The sequence below is a fragment of the Puma concolor genome, chromosome D1 (genome assembly GCF_028749965.1).
Source record: "Puma concolor isolate L17-30 chromosome D1, mPumCon1.1.hap2, whole genome shotgun sequence".
In the NCBI taxonomy this organism is placed as follows: Eukaryota; Metazoa; Chordata; class Mammalia; order Carnivora; family Felidae; genus Puma; species Puma concolor.
The window spans coordinates 96,139,389-96,160,277 of record NC_141676.1 but is presented as its reverse complement, the minus strand read 5'-3'; the positions used below and the strand labels follow the sequence as shown (position 1 = coordinate 96,160,277).

General features: G+C 45.6%; 2 protein-coding genes across 18 annotated transcripts in view; one reads left to right on the top strand and one right to left on the bottom strand.

The window, feature by feature from the left end:
- GRAMD1B (GRAM domain containing 1B) overlaps nt 1–9,159 on the top strand; it is a 246,281-nt gene extending 237,122 nt beyond the window's left edge. For 12 of the 16 annotated variants that reach the window (XM_086678817.1, XM_086678806.1, XM_086678810.1 and 9 more), the window contains 3 exons: nt 703–810; nt 1,058–1,247; nt 4,070–9,159. In XM_086678817.1, the coding sequence (XP_086534943.1) occupies nt 703–810; nt 1,058–1,247; nt 4,070–4,159 (388 nt within the window). In that variant the 3' untranslated portion in view covers nt 4,160–9,159. The remainder of the gene's footprint in view (nt 1–702; nt 811–1,057; nt 1,248–4,069) is intronic. The other 4 variants (XM_086678809.1, XM_086678812.1, XM_086678813.1 and 1 more) reach the window with 2 other exon arrangements.
- Nucleotides 9,160–9,978: 819 nt separating this feature from the next.
- SCN3B (sodium voltage-gated channel beta subunit 3) overlaps nt 9,979–20,889 on the bottom strand; it is a 31,813-nt gene continuing 20,902 nt past the window's right edge. For both annotated transcript variants that reach the window (XM_086678823.1, XM_025928959.2), the window contains one exon: nt 9,979–14,400. In XM_086678823.1, coding sequence (XP_086534949.1) covers nt 14,337–14,400 — 64 coding nt within the window. In that variant the 3' untranslated portion in view covers nt 9,979–14,336. The remainder of the gene's footprint in view (nt 14,401–20,889) is intronic.

The following is a 20,889-nucleotide window of genomic DNA, read 5'->3' as shown; positions in this document are numbered from 1 at the left end:
TGTGACGTGGATCAGGCAGATGCTCCACAGTTTGACCTTCTGTTGTGCCTCAAGTTGGGTGGGTGGGAGGACTTGCCTCGATTTGTCTCCGAAGATCTGTTTGCAGCTGCTCTCTCTGGCTCCTTGCTTGCTGGGTCTCCTCATCCATGGATGCTTGCTTCCGGTGTTTCCTTCCCCCAGCCTCTCAGTTGCTCTCTGGCTTGGTTACAGTGCAGCTCTCCCCGCCCCACCCCCGCACCGGTCTGTTCTAACCTCTGCCTCCTCCCCGTTTTTCCTCCTTGCTCCCATTAGGATCTGTTTCAGGTACTGGCTCTCTGATCACTTCCTTTACCCTTCATCTCTTTTCCTCTCCATCTTACCTCTTCCCCCAGGCACCCAGACTCTGGGTGGCTCTTGCGTGTCTCTCTTTCCCAATGCCTTCACCCACATACCTCCCCATGGCTCTCCTGCTGTGTCCCGGCCCCTCCAGATGAGAGTCTCTCTCTCTCTCTCTCTCTCTCTCTCTCTCTCTCCACCCCCCTTCCTCTCCCTTGCTGCATCCTTCCACCTCACTCACTGCAATGCTTCAGGTGACCAGTGGTTAAGGACAGCAGCTGCCTCTGGGCTCTGGGTGGGGGACATCCCTGGCTTTTAGAGGGAGCATGCATTCTCGATGACGTCTCATGGCCGTTGCTTCCCCCTCCCCCCTCGTCTCTTCCCTAGTCTGGTGCTGCTGGTCATCCTTAACATGATGCTCTTCTATAAACTCTGGATGTTGGAATACACCACCCAGACCCTCACTGCCTGGCAGGGTCTGAGGCTCCAAGAAAGGTAATCCTCGCCTCTTCCCTTTGCCACCACGTTCACCCCACCCGGTACCGTGCCCCAGCTCCTGCCGCCCAGTCGCCTTGGGACTGCCCTGCTGCCCTTGGCCAGTGGGTAACCCCTGGGGATGCATCCGTTGGCAAGCTATGAAACTGTCCGCGTAGCTTTAGTCTGCTTCAGATCGGGGGCACAGGGGAACCGGGGGGCATTGAGTGGAGGACAAAGCAGTCTGATGTGACTCTCTGTCCTCTAGGGGTCTGGGAGCACAGGAGAGTCCACTGAGCATAACTCCAGCTGCCAGGGTACCCCTTCTTCTATCCCACAGGTTACCCCAGTCTCAGACAGAATGGGCCCAGCTCTTGGAGTCCCAACAAAAGTACCACGACACTGAGCTCCAAAAATGGAGGGAGATCATCAAATCCTCAGTGATGCTTCTTGACCAGGTGAGATGTCCCCACCTTCTCTCCTTGCCCCCGTCTTCCGGAGATGGAGCTCCTTCCCTGCGCTCTGGGAAGGATCACCATCCCCATCCCCACCCGCCGGACCTCACTCTCCCATTTCATTCTTACCCTGGGCCATCCGATGTTCTGATTTTAAAGCCATCCTGGGATGGGCTGTTGGAAACACAGGTGCACTCCCCCAAATAATAACGATGAGGTTTGCAGGAAAGTTGTAGGTTGCACGGAAGGACCAATCTTTTTTCTTTTTTGGCAACTCACAGCCATCTGACAGGCGTTCAAAGAGAGAACCTCCATTTCACAACGATTTGTCTTCCCACAGGGCCTGATTTTCTAGTTCCTTTTGATGTATGCCATCCCCCCTCCCCTGCCCTGAACACCACAGAGCCAACACACAACCCCTAATACGTCATTCTTCCCCTGAGGCTGCGCTGCTAGTCTGGGAAAATGGTTGTTGAACTAAGTCATCTTTCCATAACATCTTCTAGTACAGGTGCCTGTATTCCTTCCAAAAACTAGATGCATCTGTTTCAGAAAATCCTGGGGCAAAACCAATAATAAGTTTAGTTTTATCAAGGGCAGGAGCGTCTGACTTCCCCCAGAAGAAGTTAACATCTTATACAAAACTGCCATGTAGTTGCCAGGACAGCAAGAAGCTACCTTTGCTCTAAAGACAGTTAAGAAGATAAGAGACTAAGGCTTTGTCTTGTTCCCATTAAAACTTCTGTTCCTAAGGCGTTCCTTATGTTTGGTGACCAGCCAGACTTGAGGTGGAATCCCGACCTTGCCACCAACTAGACCTTGAGCAAGGGACATAATATTACTGACTTACAGTTTCTTCATTTATAAAATGATTATAATTGTAACTTCATGAAATTGCTGTCGGGATTTGATGGCCCATGGGAGACACTCCTTAATAGTAAATCTTATTTCCCCTTCATGGTGTGGTCTTGGCTCTAAATTAAGGAGAGAGAGTTTTTTTGTTTTTTTTTTTTTTTAATTTTTTTTTCAACGTTTTTTTATTTATTTTTGGGACAGAGAGAGACAGAGCATGAACGGGGGAGGGGCAGAGAGAGAGGGAGACACAGAATCGGAAACAGGCTCCAGGCTCTGAGCCATCAGCCCAGAGTCCGACGCGGGGCTCGAACCCACGGACCGCGAGATCATGACCTGGCTGAAGTTGGACGCTTAACCGACTGTGCCACCCAGGCGCCCCAAGGAGAGAGAGTTTTAATGCAGCTGTCAGGATCCAGCTGAAGGTGTTTTAGGATATCATGTTTAGCTTTAAAGCCATGGATTTTTTTTTTTTTTTTTAAGGGTAAACTGCATAGCAGGCGTTTCAAAAGACCTGTCCTATCAAGAAGGGTTGATAGAATTAAAGATATGCCCAGGAGAAGGAAAGATGGGGGTGAGGAAAACAGGATAGGTGTTTTGTTTCGTTCCCTTTAAGAGTAGCTTCTAAAAGAATTAATAACAAACCCCCTCTCCCCAAGGAGCAGAGGGGGGTACAGAAGAACCAGAGAGAAGAAAGCTGTAGATTAGGCAGAGATCAGAGGATCTGAAAATCCATGACCGTGTGCCACGAAATGTTAATTGCACTGTGTTGTCATAGAGCGGCTTATTCAGGGACCGTATCGAAATGCATCGTGGTAGGACAAGCCAGTTGGGTTCTGCCACTGAGCTAACCATATTAGTGTGCCTGTTTCTTAAAGGAGGTTAAGAGGAAGAAATTCAGTCAAGGTTAATTCCGTGATATGAGTCACAACTAGAAGCCTACTCAGCTGCCCATTCTCTGCTTGACATGCGGGGTGTATATGCTGTCCAGACACACATGAAACAAAGCGATTACAGAGGAGTCCACTGCAGAGTCCTAGTGAGTGCTTTCCAGGTGGCCAGGAATAAGAAAGAGGATTATGCGCCAGAGAAAGTTTGGATTTGTTCTGGGTCTTAAATGGGTGAGACTGGAATGGGCAAGAGAGACGAGTCCTAGGCGGGGGGAACAACGTGGCAAAACGTACAAAGGTAGAAATACCGAGTGTTAGGGTCAATGGGGAAACCAAATCCAATGAGTAGAAGACAGCCTAGTGTGGTTCCTTATAGCAATTGAATGCTTTGAGGGAATTTTTTTTTTTTTAATTTTTTTAATGTTTATTTTTGAGAGAGGAGGGAGAGAGACAGAGCATGAGGAGTAGAGAGAGAAGGAGACCCAGAATCTGAAGCAGGCTGCAGGCTCCGAGCTGTCAGCACAAGAGCCCACGGGGCTCGAACTCACGAACTGTGAGATCACGACCTGAGCCAAAGTCGGATGCTTAACCCACTGAGCCATCCAGGCACCTTGAGGGAATTCTTTTTTTTTAATTTATTTTTTGAGAGAGAGCGACAAAGCGAGCAGGGGAGGGGCAGAGAGAGAGGGAGAGAGAGGATCCCAAGCAGGCTCCACACTGTCAGTACGGAAAGGGCTTGAACCCACAAACCATGAGATCATGACCTGGGCTGAAACCAACTAGTCAGATGCTTAACTGACTGAGCCACCCACATGCCCTAACCCTGAGAGAATTCTTCATTCAGCAACACAAGGACTACAGATCACTGAGACACAGTGAACCTCACCCTCGGGGTTCCCAGTGCTAGACTGGCTGTCCCCTTTCTGCCTGAGACGATGTCCTACCTTGTCTTAGGAGCCCGGCTCCCTTGAACTTGCTGGCATGATAGGGGACTTGCCCTAGGTGGGCGTGGTGGGTGCTGCTGGACAAAGAAGCGCACTGGGGGTGCAAACCCGTAGCTGGGTGGGGTTCCGTGTCTTCCAGATGAAGGACTCTCTCATCAATCTTCAGAACGGCATCAGGTCCCGCGACTACACATCAGGAAGTGAAGAGAAGAGGAACCGCTATCACTGACCAGGCAGGAGCAGGGGTGGCTGCAAGAGGCCTGTGCAATACGTGTACATAGACCATATAAATATATATATATAAATATATATATATACAGAATATAAATATATATATATTATATACAGATTTTAAAAAGAGATAATGCCTATGTACCAGGGAGAAGGAGCCGGACGGCCTCCTGTGCTGGCCGGGCCGAGGGGCCGAGGAGGGCAGGGACCACCTCTCAGCACCGACCTCCCCTGATCCTCCTCCTCCCCATCCCTTCCCCCACCCCCAACCCTTTCCCTCACTGGCCGTCCTTGGCTCTGAGAAGGGAAATGTTGTTGAGCCAAAGTTATGCCTGTGAAGACCCTGGGGTCTCGAAGTCTCAAGGGGGCATTGCTTAAGGTGCTTCATTCCCCAGTCCTCTTTTGATTTGTCTCCAAAATAAAAGAGAATCCCCCCCCCCCCCCCCCCCCACCCCGCGCTTCCCCAGGTGCTCTCTTGTGAACAGGAAGCATCCAGGGCGGGAGCCCAATCAAAGGTCTGCCACCTGAGGCCACGCCCCTTTCTGTGGACGCCACGCCCCCAGCCCGGTTGGGGGCTGGAGGGCTGGGAAAGCTGTGCCTGCGTGATTGGGCTTTGTAGCTGAAGGCTCCCCTGGGGACTTGTGTACCTAATGGTGTTCTCCTCCATCACCCCTGCACCTTCCCCTAACCCGTGTAGGGTGTGGACCCAATAAGGGCTGGGAATTTCTGACCTTCCCACCCCCCTTCTCTCTGGTCTTCTCCCAGGCTGGATCTGGGTGAAGTGTCACTTTTTAGTGCCTAAAGCCCTATTTTTTCTCTGTGCCCTAAGAGCACACATTGTTTATTAGCCAGGATGGAGCATTTTTGATCTTGTTAAACCCCTTTTTAAGTGGTTATAAGCAAGGCGGGCCTGTGGCTCTAATTCCTTCGTTTTGAGCTGTCCATTTGATTTCCGGGACGATCCAGGGTGCCCTAGGGACGTCCGGGGTTTGGGAGAGTGAGTGCCCTCACATTGTACATATTGTGGGTTCACACGGAACGCTGTGTAAGTAGTGAGCAACTTGGTGAGTGCTCACTTGGCTGCCAGCATCGTTTACTCTAAGAGAAGAGCCAACTTTAGCCAAGGGAGACACTGGAGACCTTCTGCACAAGGAAGGAGACCTAGGCTTTTGGAAGGAATACATTTGGGAAACGTGCGTGCATTTGTGAAGGAAAAGGCCTGATTGAGTCTCTGCCCTTTAGAGGCCATTCCAAATCCTGTTTCTAAGACTTAGGAGAATTCTGGTAAAGGGGGCAAAGCCTTCTCTGGTCTCTGGCCCCAGGGAGGTATGAGAGCACTAAGGAGGAGAAAGTGAGTCATCCAGATCCATTTTGGAGTTGGTTCACTAGGATTCGTGCACTTATCTGACCTCTATCTGACCTCGTAGGGCCCTTGTAGCCACGATTACCATTTTTTATTCACTAACTGCTATTCTAACATATAATGACCAGAGGGATCCTGCCAGCCCCAGGCAGAGCTCACAGTGCTCAGTCAGGAAAGGATTGTACCAGTTTGGCAAGGAAAGTTCTTTTAGATTGCCCATTATTCTAGTGGGCCTCTTGATGCGAGGGACAGAAGAAACGCAGGGCTTCTCACTGATGTGGCCCAAAAGAAGGGCAAGTTGTGTTCTTCTCTTGGAATGGCCGGAGCATCCCACTTTTATAATCAAAGACAAGTTTTTGACTTTTTAGTCTGAGAATATGGCCTTATTATTGTCCTAAGAGCAGGAATACATGCCCCAGGGGAGTAGGCTGAGAAGGCTCCACAGAATCAGCTAGAATTGATATCCCTCCTCTAGAAAAGGAGATGTGAGGGATGGAGTTGAACATAATCCTTGGGAAGGGTGCATAGGCCCACGGGTCAGTGGGTCACCACTCACTCTTGTCCGGGGCTTTGAATGGGAGACACCCTGGTGAGGGTCAGGGCTCGTGGGCCCTGGGCCAAAGGAGGAATAGTGCAGACTGCTAGAAATTTTCCTGGTGCAGTGGCCAGAAGCCAAAATTAGTCTCAGAAACTTTTGAAAGCAAAAATGGTAAATTCTCTAACTTAATCCATGTACCATTATTTATCTAAATCCATTCAGTTGTTGAAGGTCCCATGGTGGGACCTTTGGGGTGACTTACAAAGGGTTCTCTGCCGGCAGTAAAGTAATACAAGTGGGCCTGGCTACGCAGAGTTGCTCAGCTTTTGCTTTGCCTCTTCAGCCATTCCAGGGAGGAGTAGGTAACAGGGAGGGACGCATTTAGTATGTCCAAGGAATCATCATGGTTTCTGGGGGTGTGAGCCTGGGAGACAGGGTCTACACACAGGGAACGTCCCTCCACCTGCCTCTTTCCTAGGAATCATGATCTCTCTGGTGGGCACTCTCTGATATAATAACGTTTTAAACCTTCAAACCAGGAGAAAGCTCAGCACCTCTGTTGACTCCCAAACAAAAGCTTCCCCCCCGCCCCACCCCTTATTCAATAGCCTGTCAAAGAAAAGGGATTCATCTTCCAGCCAGTGCTTTGTTTTTGTTCATGTAAGAATTCTGGTCACATAGGAGTCTTTATGTGAGGATTTCTGTCGTAACCATTGAGAGCTTGCGCTCAAAGATTTTGCAAAGTTTCTAACCAGGTGGCAAACAACTACTGGGTCTATACTTCCAACTGCAGTGTACTTGAAGGGATTAAGATTGGCCTTGGAGAATCCACTCGTGTCTACAACTCGTCCGTCCCCCGTCCACCTCCCTGGCACAGGGGCAACAAGACCGGCAACCTGAAGCTGTCTGTAAGGGCACTGGGCAGAGTCAGGAGACCTGGGCCCGAGGCCTGGCTCTGCTCTTAGACAAGTCCCTTCCCCTTTCTGAACATCAGTATCCTCGTTTGTAACAGGAAGGGGGGTAGGCTAGACTGTCTCGAAGATAGGTTCTAGCTGAGCATTGTCTTGGAGGCTGGGTCAGAGACTGGCAAGGCAGGGCTTTCTCAAACGTGGAAGGTGCTCTGCCAGAAGAGAACAAGCGTCTGGGCTAGAGCTTCCCTGGTGTTTAGAGGGGTAGTAGGACAGCATCAGGGTTCCCAAGAAATCCAGGGTAGTTAACTTTCTTCTTTATGGGCTGGCAGGACTAGGGAGGCCTAGTGAGGTAGGGAAGGGGAGATCAGGTTTGTCGTATTTCCTAGTATTAACCTAGGAGGGTGGTTCTTCCTTTGTTGGCTTAGTCTTTGTTTGGGAAGGGACTTTCTCTAAGTTGGGAGGAGGATAATGGCAAGAATGGCACCATCTTGGATTGAGCTCATCTTTCGTCTCTAGGCTATAAAGCCTTTCATCTGTCCATCCTTCCTCCTCCTTGCTAGAAGAAACACTGGAGAGAAGCCATTCCTGGCCCTAGCACTTCTCTTTTGGCTCAATTCAAACCTTGTTGGGTTTTAGATTAATTGTGAACCTTTGGCTAAAATCCTTGGGTTGCTTTAGAGCACTGACCCTAAGAATCTGGGATTTTAGGAAGGGGGAGGGGGATCAAGAAACCTCAAAGAGGAATGCTTTGCTAGAAATGGCTTCCCTCTGTGTCCCTCTCCCTGATCCATGCTTGAACCATGTCTAAATCATTTGTGGACAGCATTTCTAGGGTGAAATCTTGCAGAAAGGACTAGGAGAAGACTCTTTCTAGACTATTTGTGGTCCCAGAAGGATGCTTTCTGTGCCATACTGTGCTGTTGCTTTAGCTCTGCAGGGCAGCCAAAGCCAGCCCTTCCTCTCTAGGGCCCCCAGGTGGCAGGGCTGTGGTCTCCCTCCCCACACCCCCGGACCCCACCTCCCCACTCCAGTCGGAAACTTGAGAACCTGGCTTCCTGACTCTCTCCTCCCCCACCCTTTGTCTCTAGGCTGTGGGACAATCATCCCATCTACCACTTGACATCCTTGACCCTCGTCCCCCAGCCTCCAGCAGGCTATCCCCACTCCCTCCACCTCTATGTTTTCTTCCAGAAGATGCGTTTTGGGTCCGAGTGGAGCGATTTTCTGGAAGGCCGTCTTTTTAACGCCCCTGCTTCCCTGATGTGGAGTAGGGATTTGCACAAGGTGTAGAGAGCTCCCTCCCCACCTCTCTGCCCAGCCTTGTTACCTCACTCCTGCTCCAGCCATGGCTGCAATGGGCCCAGCCAGCTCCCTGTCTTGGTGTTCTGTACGACAGCTCAGGGGTCTTGGGCATTGTTTTCTGTTGTGACTTGAGGTCCTCAGCAGGCCTGGGAGCCTGGATTGGAGCCTTGGCTGCTGGTGAGAAGCACCTTGCCTGCCAAGAGGAGCTGATGCCAGACGATCTACCCGACATGTGAAAGCATAAAGAATCTTGTCATCTCTGCCCCTTGGCCCCCTTGCTTCTCTCGACACAGTGAGACGCTGCAGAAGCAAAATGGCGGCCTCTGCTCCAGGCAAGACAGCTGGCTGTCTGGGGAGTTGGCCCTGGGCTTGGATGCCACGTGCTGAGATCGCGTAACAAAAGCAACCATATTTGCCAACAGTAGTGTGTGGCTCCCCACATTTCCCTATCCTGCACTCTAGGGCCAGACCACTCTCTGCATGGACCAGATCATCTTCCCAAACCCATGGTGCTTTTCCCCCCACTCAGCCTAGACTTCAAGGTGGGGAGGATGGGTCAGAGGCCATAGTGGCCCCTGGATAATCCTGACAAGGGGTGGAGTGGGGTGAGGCAGAGGGAGCAGCCCCCAACACCTGCACTGGGCCATATATGGGAAAGAACACAGGTTGATTGCAGTCGAGTTGTCTGGCCATCTGTATTTGGATCTATAACTGTACTTTGCCTGGCGCTGTGCGCAAGGTCTGAAAACTTAACTGCTATTACCTAGAAACCATACACGGCTTCCCAGCCAAATCTTAATGTAAAGTAGCTAGAGCCATGGAAGTACAGTATGAATTAAAAGAAAAAGTATTGAACTACAAATAATAAATGGTGTGTGTGTTTATTGCTGGACTCATAAGCACTCATTGTCCCAAATGTTTTTGGTTCTCCCAGATGTGATGAGGGCAAGGTCCAAAGACGTGTGTGTGTAGGCATGCTGATACATATATGCACAGCCATCCACCCAACATCTAGGACACCCTTTCCTGGGGAGGGAGGCAGCCTGATAAAGTTGAATGGATGAGTTTTGGAATCATACCTGAGTAGAGATTTTAGCATCACTGTTTATCAGCTGTGTGACCTTGGTCCCCAGCCATTATTCAAAGCCTCAGTTGTTTAGAGATAATATAAAACTGTGTGTGTGTGTGTGTGTGTGTGTGTGTGTGTGTGTGTGTGTGTGTCTTAGTATAGTGCCTGGTACCATACTGAGATAATTTTTATTCCATTATTAACCAGTACTATTATTATAGGAGCATATGGTAGACTGAATCCCAACAACAACTTCTTATGTAACTTTTCCCTTTTGTGCCTTGGCATTTCCAGGAAGGTAGACATTGAGAGACAGCTTTGCTCTATTTCCTTAACCTAGACCGGTAAGGGAATTAGCCCCTTGCCACCTGGTGGGAAACTTTCTTGGTGTCAGGCAGGAGAGGACTATTGACTCTTTTATTTGGGGGGGGAGGGGCGGGGGGGGCAGGAGAAGAGGGAAAGAGCAGCTAGATCACACATTTATGGTGTTTAATTCAGACTGTTAAATGCATTTTTCATCGCCTGGGAAAATGTCCACTGATGGTGAGTTCAGGAATTGATGCAGGCTGGAGGGGGAGGTCGAGGCCATAGTATTCGTGGCAGACGCACATTGTAGAGCAAAACCAGACTAAGCTGTGTGTAGGGACACTTTATTGACACGAACAGGGTATTTCCTGAAAAACACTACATACTGCCATTAGGTTGTCGAGAGCTTGGGTGATCAGGAACAACATTGCTAGAGTTCAGAAAAAGATTGGCTGTGGAAAATGAAGAAAAAGCACTATGAAGGTGACAATGTGGCAAGGAGATCCATCAGTTGAAAGACCTCAGGAGTTTACTAATGGTATCTGATGGTGTTTCCCAAACCTACAAGCACGGTGCTTCCGTGGCCTCCCTCCCCATCACACACGCTGACATCAGATGCAGCTCTTGCCTAATGGTGACTCGGGGTCTGTAAGGGAGACGTATTACCAGCGTTGAGGCTTATCTGGCCTGTGATCGGGATTGAGTTTGATTACTACGACTCAGACTTGCTGCACGTACTTATCTACTGGGTCCTACTAAACTCAAGTAAGATAACTCAACATGAGTTCTCTGCTATGGTGGAGTTTCAGAGATTAGGACAAGTTTGGATGATGGTATTTTTCAGACCTAAGACCACGGGGCACACTGAGGCTCTAGATTGGTGCTCCAGGCAGAGTGGTGCTGAAATGCAGAATGGATGGATGATTGGAGGATGAACACAGTACTACTCAGATACACTCACAGTGACTAGGTGAATTCACTGGCTTAGGGATCTTTCATTTACAAAAGGAGGGGTGAGGAAGGCTTCATTTTACTGTACTTTTCTATTTCTTTGTTAATTTGGGAAAGGAGAACCAAGATCTATTCTGAAATGTGTCTAGCTTTTGTTTCTTCCTACAAAGATGCCAGTTACACAGCCTTTCCCCTCTGATTGATGTCAGGTTCACAGATTCTGAGTTGGGTGTACTTTCCTTTTTGATCTAGTAGTTTCCTAGGAAGAGGAGGGAGCTACTGTCTCTTGTCTTAACCATTCGTTGCTATACACATGTATCCAGCATGTTCCTGCTTTGAAAAATTCCTCTCCTACTAACATCTAGTCGGGCGTCGAAGGAGAAACCAGAAACTCAAAGAGAAATCTGGGTGTGTGGATTTTGGGGGATGGAGAAAATAAGGGAAAATGCTTTTAAACAAACAAAATAAAGGTGGGAGTAGGTACAGGCAGTGTCTGTCACAGTACGTCCACACAGGAGTCAGGGCTGTGATATAAGACTGAGCTAGCAGTAAAGGTCAATACAGTGCCAACTGATTTGAGCAGGGTCAAGTTCTTGGCTGTTAAGCAGTAGGAAAAGGAAAATAAGACCTAAGCCTGGCCTGGTCTTTAGTGAATTGTGTTATTGAGGATTGGTCATGGAAAATATCCAGCACCAAGATAACAGATGGGGTTCCTAAAGTGATGATAGCCCTTGAGAACATTTCTAAGCCCTTTATAGGAACAGCATGCCAGATGAAGTTTCCAGAGCAATGCACATTTGGTCTGGGTCCTCTAGGAATATGGGGAGCAGGGAGGATTTGAAGCAGGTTGGGGGTCACACTACCCTTAGTTCTGTAGTCCTGATCAAGTCTCCCAAGAAGGAGTTGAATTACGCTAAGGGAGAAAGAGTGACGTGGAAACCAACTAGAAAGAGAAAACCAAAACGAGATAGACTCTCAAAGCACATTAGGAGCACTGGCTAAGAAGCAAAGCGGTAGAGGAGCCGTCGGGTGGCACTAGGTGTGAGAGAAGACGTCAGACATCTCAGGACAAGCAGGAGAGGCAAAGATGAGGCAAAAGCTCATCAATGAGAGGAAACGATGCAGCTGTGATCAAAGTGGAAAAAGGAACCGAGCTCTCCACTTACCGGCTGTATGACCTTAGCATGTGGTAAAGCTTCTTAGCCTCCAGCAGCCTCAGTGTGCTTGCTCACTTGTGATGTGGGTATCAGTAATACCCACCCCACAGGGCTAGCTGTGGAGAACTAAGGTAACAGAAACGAAAGCACTTTGTAAACCATATTGCTCTAATGACAGAATTGAGAATGAGAAGGGTTGAGAAGTTAAAAAAAAAGATTACCTGTAAAACGTAAATAAGGGCGGGGGGTGGGGGGAGATGGTAGGTGCCATTCAGTTCATTAAAAACCACTCAGGAAACATCTGGGGTGGGCTTTTTAAAAAGAAAACAAAAAGGCAGCCATCATGCATATGACTTGATTTTGAGTTCAATGCTTAGATGCATTGTCTACTGAAAGCAAGAGGAAGGTGGGGTGATAGGAAGTAGCTCGCTCCTACTGAAAGCTCAGCCATCCACCAGCCACGGGATCAGGAGAACTGCACAGTAATCCACGCCTATTCTCTATAAAGTACGAAAAATGATCTATATTCTGTCCCCGATTTCGGAGGAATCATGTGCAAAGTTACCGATGAGAAAGGCCGTAAGTTTACTGCAAGTATTTTCTTCAATAAAATTGGACTCTTGAACGTGTGAACAAGGACTTGTGTCTACTTCCCCAAGAATGGAAGAGTTGGAAAAAAAATGAGTTCGTCGGGTGAGGCCCAAAGACAGAGGAGTGTGATCTTTCCCCATGAATTCCCCCAGATCTGAGGGACACCTGTCATTGAGTCCCAGCCACTTGCATGTTCTCAGAACCCATGAAGCAGCCTTCCCCTCGGTCACTAGGTGCTGAAGGACATCACATTTGGACCAGTCACTCAAAAACGAAACGAGATACTGACTGAAAGTTTTCCAGTGTCCCTGTGCTCTCCCAAAATCTAGAAAGGAAAGAAACCCTCAACAACTAGACATCATGGATTCACCTAGCCCATCCTGCCCCTATCACTTCACTCATTCTCTCATCATCCTTCTCAGACTAAAAAGCACGTTTCTTAGTTTAAATATTCCCAGATGCAGTCTCTGGAGGATTTTTCAGAGTCACAAATCTTTTCACTAAGGAAACTCTTCATGTCTACCCCATGTTCTCCTCTCTGCCTTTTGGCTAGTTTCCAGGTGTGTGGGTCTATCAGAGTTAACCTCAGCCAGACAGTCCACCCCTGTGCTTGTGAAAGAGGCATAGCTGTAGCCAAACTCAGTTTCAAGGTCTTTTTAAAACCAAAATTATCCCATCTCTGAAAGTGTCAAGTGGGAAGCGCCTAAGGCTTACTATGTTCCAGTTTATCCTCTGAAATCTCTTAGTTGAGCCCTGAGTCTCCGTTGCCTCCTGTAAAAGGAGGGATAATACTGACCTACAGGAATTTTGAGGAAAAGAATTTAGAAATTTCAGTTTCAATGCCCACAAGAATATAATGCTTCCCAGCCATCTCAGATGGTGTGCTCCACTTGGAAGGCACACATACATTACCCTAATAGGGTGATGAACATGTTGTATGACTTTTAAGGGCCACTTCTGTCTTTGGCTTCTTGAAGGACTGAGGCCAACCTAGTCCTTAGAGACCTATCGGGATCTAGCCCCAGAGTACCAAGTTCCAGAGAACATCTTGGTCCATGCTTAAACTTTCTATCACTGAAGATCCTAGAAAGGCATGCTTTGCTCTGATGCTCTAGTCAAGTGGGCCAGGAACTTGGCGGGGGGTGGGGGTGGAGGGACTGATTTCAAGGAATCCCACTGCATGATGCTCCTGCTTTAACCAAATTAATCATTCTTACTTCCTTCCATTAAGACATCCTTTCACTTGCAACAAAGAAGAATGAGCCAGTTCCAACCAGTTAGGGACAGAGGGGTGTGCCATCTTCAGCATTTGTACAAAGTCATTTGGAGCACAGGGAAGTCCAGTTGGCATGGGAGCTCCTTGCTTGAAAGCTGGAACAGGGTGAGGTTGAGTCCGTGTAGAAATGTTTACTCCTCAGTACTGGCCAAGTCTTATGGTGTGTAGAAGTCTGATGGAGTTAGAAGTCAGAGGTGAAAGTTCAGAGGTGTGCGGATGCATGATGAATGAATAGAAGGATGGATGCATGAAGGGAAGTGATCTGGCCCCTGGGGCACCCTCCTGATGCTGTTAACATCCCTGAACTTGGAATATCCAGTCCCTCAGTGTCCAGCCCACCTACCAACAATAAAACAACTCACTGAGAATTTCCAGCCTGGCCCAGTCCAGGCCAGCCAAAGACACTGACCAAATCCACAATCCTTACAAAGGAGGGAGTAGGGGGACTACTTTTTGTTGCTGTGGGTAAGAAGTTCACATTGCTCAGGCCAAAGCAATTCACTTTCTGAAGGGCTTGACGTCACACAGAGCTTTGTGACCTGGATATCGACTTTAAGAAGTACCCCGAGGGTGGGAACTCTGGGTAGGGTAGAAATCTACGGGGTCAAATTTAAAGTCACTTGGGTGTGGGTGACCAAGTCACTTGTACAAGCTGCCATCCTTATCCACCTTCGCCTGCCCTTCCCTGTACATCACCTCAGTCACACCCTTCTATTCTTCCACTGGTACCGCAGAGTTCTCTTTGTTCTCTGATGGGATGGCAAGGTAGTCAGACCTGGAGGAGGGCATATGGGGGGAGAGAATCAATACTTTAGTACCCAGGGGTGGGAACACAAGAAAAGGGAAAGAACAAGGACACAGGAACAAGGACATGTATAGAATAGCTCCGCGTTTCCTTCTTCCTGTGTGTCCCAAGAGAAAACTAGAATGGTCCTTTCATAGGGAACTAGAATAATAGGCGTTTTTATTTTTTCCCTCCACTAGCAGTGTGTGAATCTTCCCATTTATCCACATGGATCTCAGGACTTCTTATTGTTAGATTACAATGTTGGCCAAACTGATGGATGTGAAATTATACTTTATAGTTGCTTTAATATTTATTTCCCTGATCACTGCTGATGTACATTTTTCATAAGATTATAGACTATTTGGATTACTGCTTCTGTAATTAGACTGTTCATTTGCTTTGGCAGCTTTCCTTCTGAGATGTCTCTCTCATGGATTTTTCTTTGATGGTTTTGTGTCTTGAAAATATCTTCTCCCAGTCTAAACTTTGTTTATGGATTCTTGTAATGAACAAAAGATTTTTAGATATAGTGTCATGAAAATTATCCATTTTTCCTCTCTGTGTACTGAAGATACTGTCTTATATTCCCTTAATAGAATTTTCAAGTTTTATGTTTTATCTCATCTCTACATCCACTTACAACTTATTTTTGTTTACTGTGAGAGATGGGGACTCTTACTTTCTTTTCCATATGGATAAGGAATTGTCTTTCTACCATATATTGGAGAGTTCATTCTTCCCTAAGTGATTGTGGTGCCACTTCTGTCATATATTATATAAAATTGTATGTACACATTTATCTATTTGGGGGCTCTCTGTTTTATTCTCTTTGTGCTGTATGCTTAAGACAGTATCAACAAATTCTTTAATTTCTCTATAAGAAATCTTCATATCTGATAGGAAAAGTCCTACCAGCCACCTTCCTTAAGTATTGTTCTTTTTTTGAAATAGGCAAACTATGGCTCGTGAACTAAGAACAGTTGTAAGGGTTACGAACAAAGAAGAAAAACCAAAGAACAATATACAACAGAGACCCTGTGTAGCCTGCAAAGCCTAAAATATTCACTATCTGGCCATCACTTGGTTTAGACTAGTTTTGGCTCTTTGCTCTTCCATGTGACTTTTAAGATCAGCTAATTGAGTTCCTTGAACAATCTAATGGGTATTTTGATTGAAATGTCATTGAATTTGCTGACTAATTTAGGAGACAATTGCCGTGTTTACAACAGCGAGCTTTTACTCTCCATTTATTTAGGTCTTAAGTCTTTCAGTAAAGTTTTGTGCTTTTCTCCTCAAAGGTCTTGCACGTTTTTATCAAATGTATTCCCAGGTACTGGAGACTGTTGCTACTGTAACGGAAATGTTTTCCAATGTTTTCAATATTTAAATGTTTTTCTAAATTTTTGTGGCTGGAACCATAGGTGGTTTTTATACTTCTATGTTGTGATTTGTATCAACAGTCTTGTGGAACATTCTCACTCACTCTAATGGTTTGTCTGTAGATTCCATTGTATTTTCTATGTAGGTGGTAGAGGGGGTCATGGAAAGGATGTGGCTGCCAGGTGACCTGTAAGCTGGACCCCAGCAATCAGGGGCTCCCCCTTCCACTTTCCTTGGGGTGTCCCTTCCAGTTGCCTTCCCCACTCCCAGAAGCTGCCCCAAGGCCACATCTTCAGGACACGGATGTGGTGTTAAGACTATCTGGACAATGTACATGTCCGAACCCAGCTAAGGCCTCTCTACATAAACCTTTAAGATTCTGGCAGGCTTATCTTGTGGCTGCCCTAGAAAAGCCTTCCATTCGCACCCTGGCTCACTCAACCTACCAGCTCCCAATCTGGGGTGGCCTGTGTCTTCCTTCAGTCTCTCCCTGCCTTCCGTGTATGGGGGCAGGTTTCAGGTGACACCCGGGAAGCTCCATAACAGGTTTCAAACCAACAGTAGATAATTATACTGGGTGTGAATCATGATTCTTTAGTTTCTTCCCTTACAATTTTTATTCTTTTTTTCCCCTTTGTATTTACTTAGTACACTACCTACAAACTGCAATATAATATTAATAGAAGCAGGGAGACGTGTCTAGTATTATAACACAGATGGTATTTGCTGGAGGTTATCTCAGTGGCTGCCATTTATCACTTTAAAGATGATTGGTGTTTGATTTTTTTTTTTTTAATGTTTATTTTTGAGAGAGAGAGACACAGCATGAGCAGGCGAGGGGCAGAGAGAGGGGGAGACACATTATCCAAAGCATGTTCCAGGCTCTGAGCTGTCAGCACAGAGCCCAATGCAGGGCTCGAACTCACAAACCGTGAGATCATGACCTGAGCTGAAGTTGGAAACTCAACCAACTGAGCCACCCAAGCAACCCTGATTGGTGTTTACATTTAATATTTATCCTGCTCAGGACATGCGTGCTTCCTGAATCTGAGAAGTCATGCTCTGTTTAGCCATTGTATCTCCGAATATTGTTTCTCCTCCATTTTCTCTATTCTATTCTTTTTTTTTTTAATCTTTAATTTTATTTTTTTAAAATTTACATCCAAATTAGTTAGCAGATAGTGCAACAGTGATTTCAGGAGTAGATTCCTTAATGCCCCTTACCCATTTAGCCCATCCCCCCCCCCACACCCTCTGTTAGGTGTTACCCATTTAGCCCATCCCCCCTCCAATAGCCCTCTCTTTGTTCTCCATATTTGAGTCTTTTATGTTTTGTCCCCCTCTCTGTTTTAATATTATTTTTTGCTTCCCTTCCCTTGTGTTCATCTGTTCTGTGTCTTAAAGTCCTCATATGAGTGAAGTCATATGATATTTGTCTTTCTCTGACTAATTTCGCTTAGCATAGTACCCTCCAGTTCCATCCACGTAATTGCAAATGGCAAGATTTCATTCTTTTTGATTGCCGAGTAATACTCCATTGTATATATATACCACATCTTCTTCATCCATTCATCCATTGGTAGACATTTGGGCTCCTTCCATACTTTGGCTATTGTGGATAGTGCTGTTATAAACATTGGGGTGCATGTGTCCCTTCGAAACAGCACATCCGTATCCCTTGAATAAATACCTAGTAGTGCAATTGCTGGGTCGTAGGGTAGTTTTAATTTTAGTTTTTTGAGGAAACTCCATACTGTTTTCCAGAGTGGCTGCACCAGCTTGCATTGCCACCAACAATGCAAAAGAGATCCTCTTTCTCCACATCCTCACCAACATCTGTTGTTGCCTGAGTTGTTAATGTTAGCCATTCGGACAGGTGTGAGGTGGTATCTCATTGTGGTTTTGATTTGTATTTCCCTGGTGATGAGTGATGTTGAGCATTTTTTCCTGTGTCGGTTCGCCATCTGGATGTCTTTTTTGGAGAAGTGTCTATTTGTGACTTTTGCCCATTTCTTCACTGGATTATTGTTTTGGGTGTTGAGTTGGTACGTTCTTTATAGATTTTGGATACTAACCCTTTATCTGATATGTCATTTGCAAACATCTTCTCCCATTCTGTCAGTTGCCTTTTAGTTTTGCTGATTGTTTCCTTCGCTGTGCAGAAGCTTTTTATTTTGATGAGGTTCCAGTAGTTCATTTTTGCTTTTGTTTCCCTTTCCTCCGGAGACATGTTGAATAAGAAGTTGCCGCGGCCAAGATCAAAGAGGTTTTTGCCTGCTTTCTCCTCGGATTTTGATGGCTTCCTGTCTTACATTTAGGTCTTTCATCCATTTCGCATTTATTTTTGTGCATGGTGTAAGAAAGTGGGCCAGGTTCATTTTTCTACATGTCGCTGTCCAGTTTTCCCAGCACCACTTACTGAGGAGACTGTCTTTTTTCCATTGGATATTCTTTACTGCTTTGTCAAAGATTAGTTGGCCATACGTTTGTGGGTCCATTTCTGGGTTCTCTGTTCTGTTCCATTGATCTGCGTGTCTGTTTTTGTGCCAGTACCATACTGTCTTGATGATTACAGCTTTGTAGTATAGCTTGAAGTCCGGGATTGTGATGCCTCCTGCTTTGGTTTTCTTTTTCAAGATTGCTTTGGCTATTCGGGTTTTTTTCTGATTCCAAACAAATCTTAGGGTTATTTGTTCTAGCTCTGTGAAGAATGCTGGTGTTATTTTGATAGGGATCGCATTGAATATGTAGATTGCTTTGGGTAGTATTGACATTTTAAGAATATTTGTTCTTCCTATCCAGGAGCATGGAATCTTTTTCCATTTTTTTGTGTGTCTTCTTCAATTTCTTTCATAGGCTTTCTATAGTTTTAAGTGTATAGATTTTTCACGTCTTTGGTTAGATTTATTCCTAGGTATTTTATGGTTTTTGGTGCAAGTATAAATGGGATCAATTCCTTCATTTCTCTTCTGTTGCTTCATTGTTGGTGTATAGGAATGCAACTGATTTCTGTGCATTGATTTTATATCTTGCAACTTTGCTGAATTCATCGATCAGTTCTAGCAGGTTTTTGGTGGAATCTTTTGGGTTTTCCATATAGAGTATCATGTCATCTGTGAAGACCGAAAGTTTGACCTCCTCCTGGCTGGTTTGGATACCTTTTATTTCTTTGTGTTGTCTTATTGCAGAGGCTAAGACTTCCAATAACTATGTTGAATAACAGGGACAAGAGTGGACATCCCTGTCTTGTTCCTGACCTTAAGGGGAAAGCTCTCAGTTTTTCCCCATTGAGGATGACATTAGCGTTGAGTCTTTCTTATATGGTTTTTATGATCTTGAGGTATGATCCTTCTGTCCCTACTTTCTTGAGGGTTTTTATCAAGAAAGGATGCTGTATTTTGTCAAATGCCTTCTCTGCATCTATTGAGAGGATCATATGGTTCTTGTCCTTTCTTTTATTGATGTGATGAATCACAATGATTGTTTTGTGGATATTGAACCAGCCCTGCATCCCGGGTATAAAACCCACTTGGATGTGGTGAATAATTTTTTTAATGTATTGGTGGATCTGGTTGGCGAATATCTTGTTGAGGATTTTTGCATCCATGTTCATCAGGGAAATTGGTCTATAGTTCACCCTTTTAGCAGGGTCTCTGGTTTTGGAATCAAGGTAATGCTGGCTTCATAGAAAGAGTTTGGAAGTTTTCCTTCCATTTCTATTTTTTGGAACAGCTTCAAGAGAATGGGTGTTAACTCTTCCTTAAATGTTTGGTAGAATTCCCCTGGAAAGTCATCTGGCCCTGGACTCTTCTTTTTTGGGAGATTTTTGATTACTAATTCAATTTCCTTACTGGTTATGGGTCTGTTCAAATTTTCTATTTCTTCCTGTTTCAGTTTTGGTAGTGTATATGTTTCTAGGAGTTTGTCCATTTCTTCCATATTGCCCATTTTATTGGCATATAATTGCTCATAATATTCTCTTATTATTTTTATTTCTGCTGTGTTGGTTGCAATCTCTCCTCTTTCACTCTTTTTTTTTCTTTTAATGTTTATTCATTTTTCAGAGAGAGACAGAGCATGAGTGGGGGAGGGGCAGAGAGTGAGGGAGACACAGAATGTGAAGCAGACTCCAGGCTCCGAGCTGTCAGCACAGAGCCCAACGCAGGGCTTGAACTCACGGATGGACCGGAAGATCATGACGGACGCTCAACCAACTGAGACACCCAGGCGCCCCAATCTCCTCTTTCATTCTTGATTTTATTTATTTGGGCCCTTTCCTTTTTCTTTTTGATCAAATTGGCTAATGGTTTATCAATTTTGTTAATTCTTTCAAAGAACCAGCTTCTGGTTTCATTGATCTGTTCTACTGTTTTTTTGGTTTCGATAGCATTAATTTCTGCTCTGATCTTTATTATTTCCTGCCTTCTGCTGTTTTGGGGTTTTATTTGCTGTTCTTTTTCCAGCTCTTTAAGGTGTAAGGTTAGGTTGTATATCTGAGATCTTTCTTCCTTCTTTAGGAAGGCCTGGATTGCTATATACTTTCCTCTTATGACTGCCTTTGCTGCGTCCCAGAGGTTTTGGGTTGTGGTGTTATCATTTTCATCGGTTTCATGAACTTTTTAATTTCCTCTTTAACTTCTTGGTTAACCCATTCATTCTTTAGTAGGATGTTCTTTAGTCTCCAAGTGTTTCTTACCTTTCCAAATTTTTTCTTGTGGTTGATTTCGCGTTTCATAGCATTGTGGTCTGAAAATATGCATAGTATTATCTCAGTCTTTCTGTACTTGTTGAGGGCTGTTGAGACCCAGTATGTGGTCTGTTCTGGAGAACGCTCCATGTGCACTGGAGAAGAATGTATATTCTGCCGCTTTAGGATGAAATGTTCTGAATATATCTGTTAAATCCACCTGGTCCAGTGTGTCATTCAAAGCCATTGTTTCTTTGTTGATTTTTTGATTAGAGGATCTGTCTACTGCTGTGAGTGGGGTATTGAAGTCCCCTACTATTATGGTATTACTATCAACGAGTTTCTTTATGTTTGTGATTAATTGATTTATATATTTGGGTGTTTCCACATTTGGCGCATAAATGTTAACA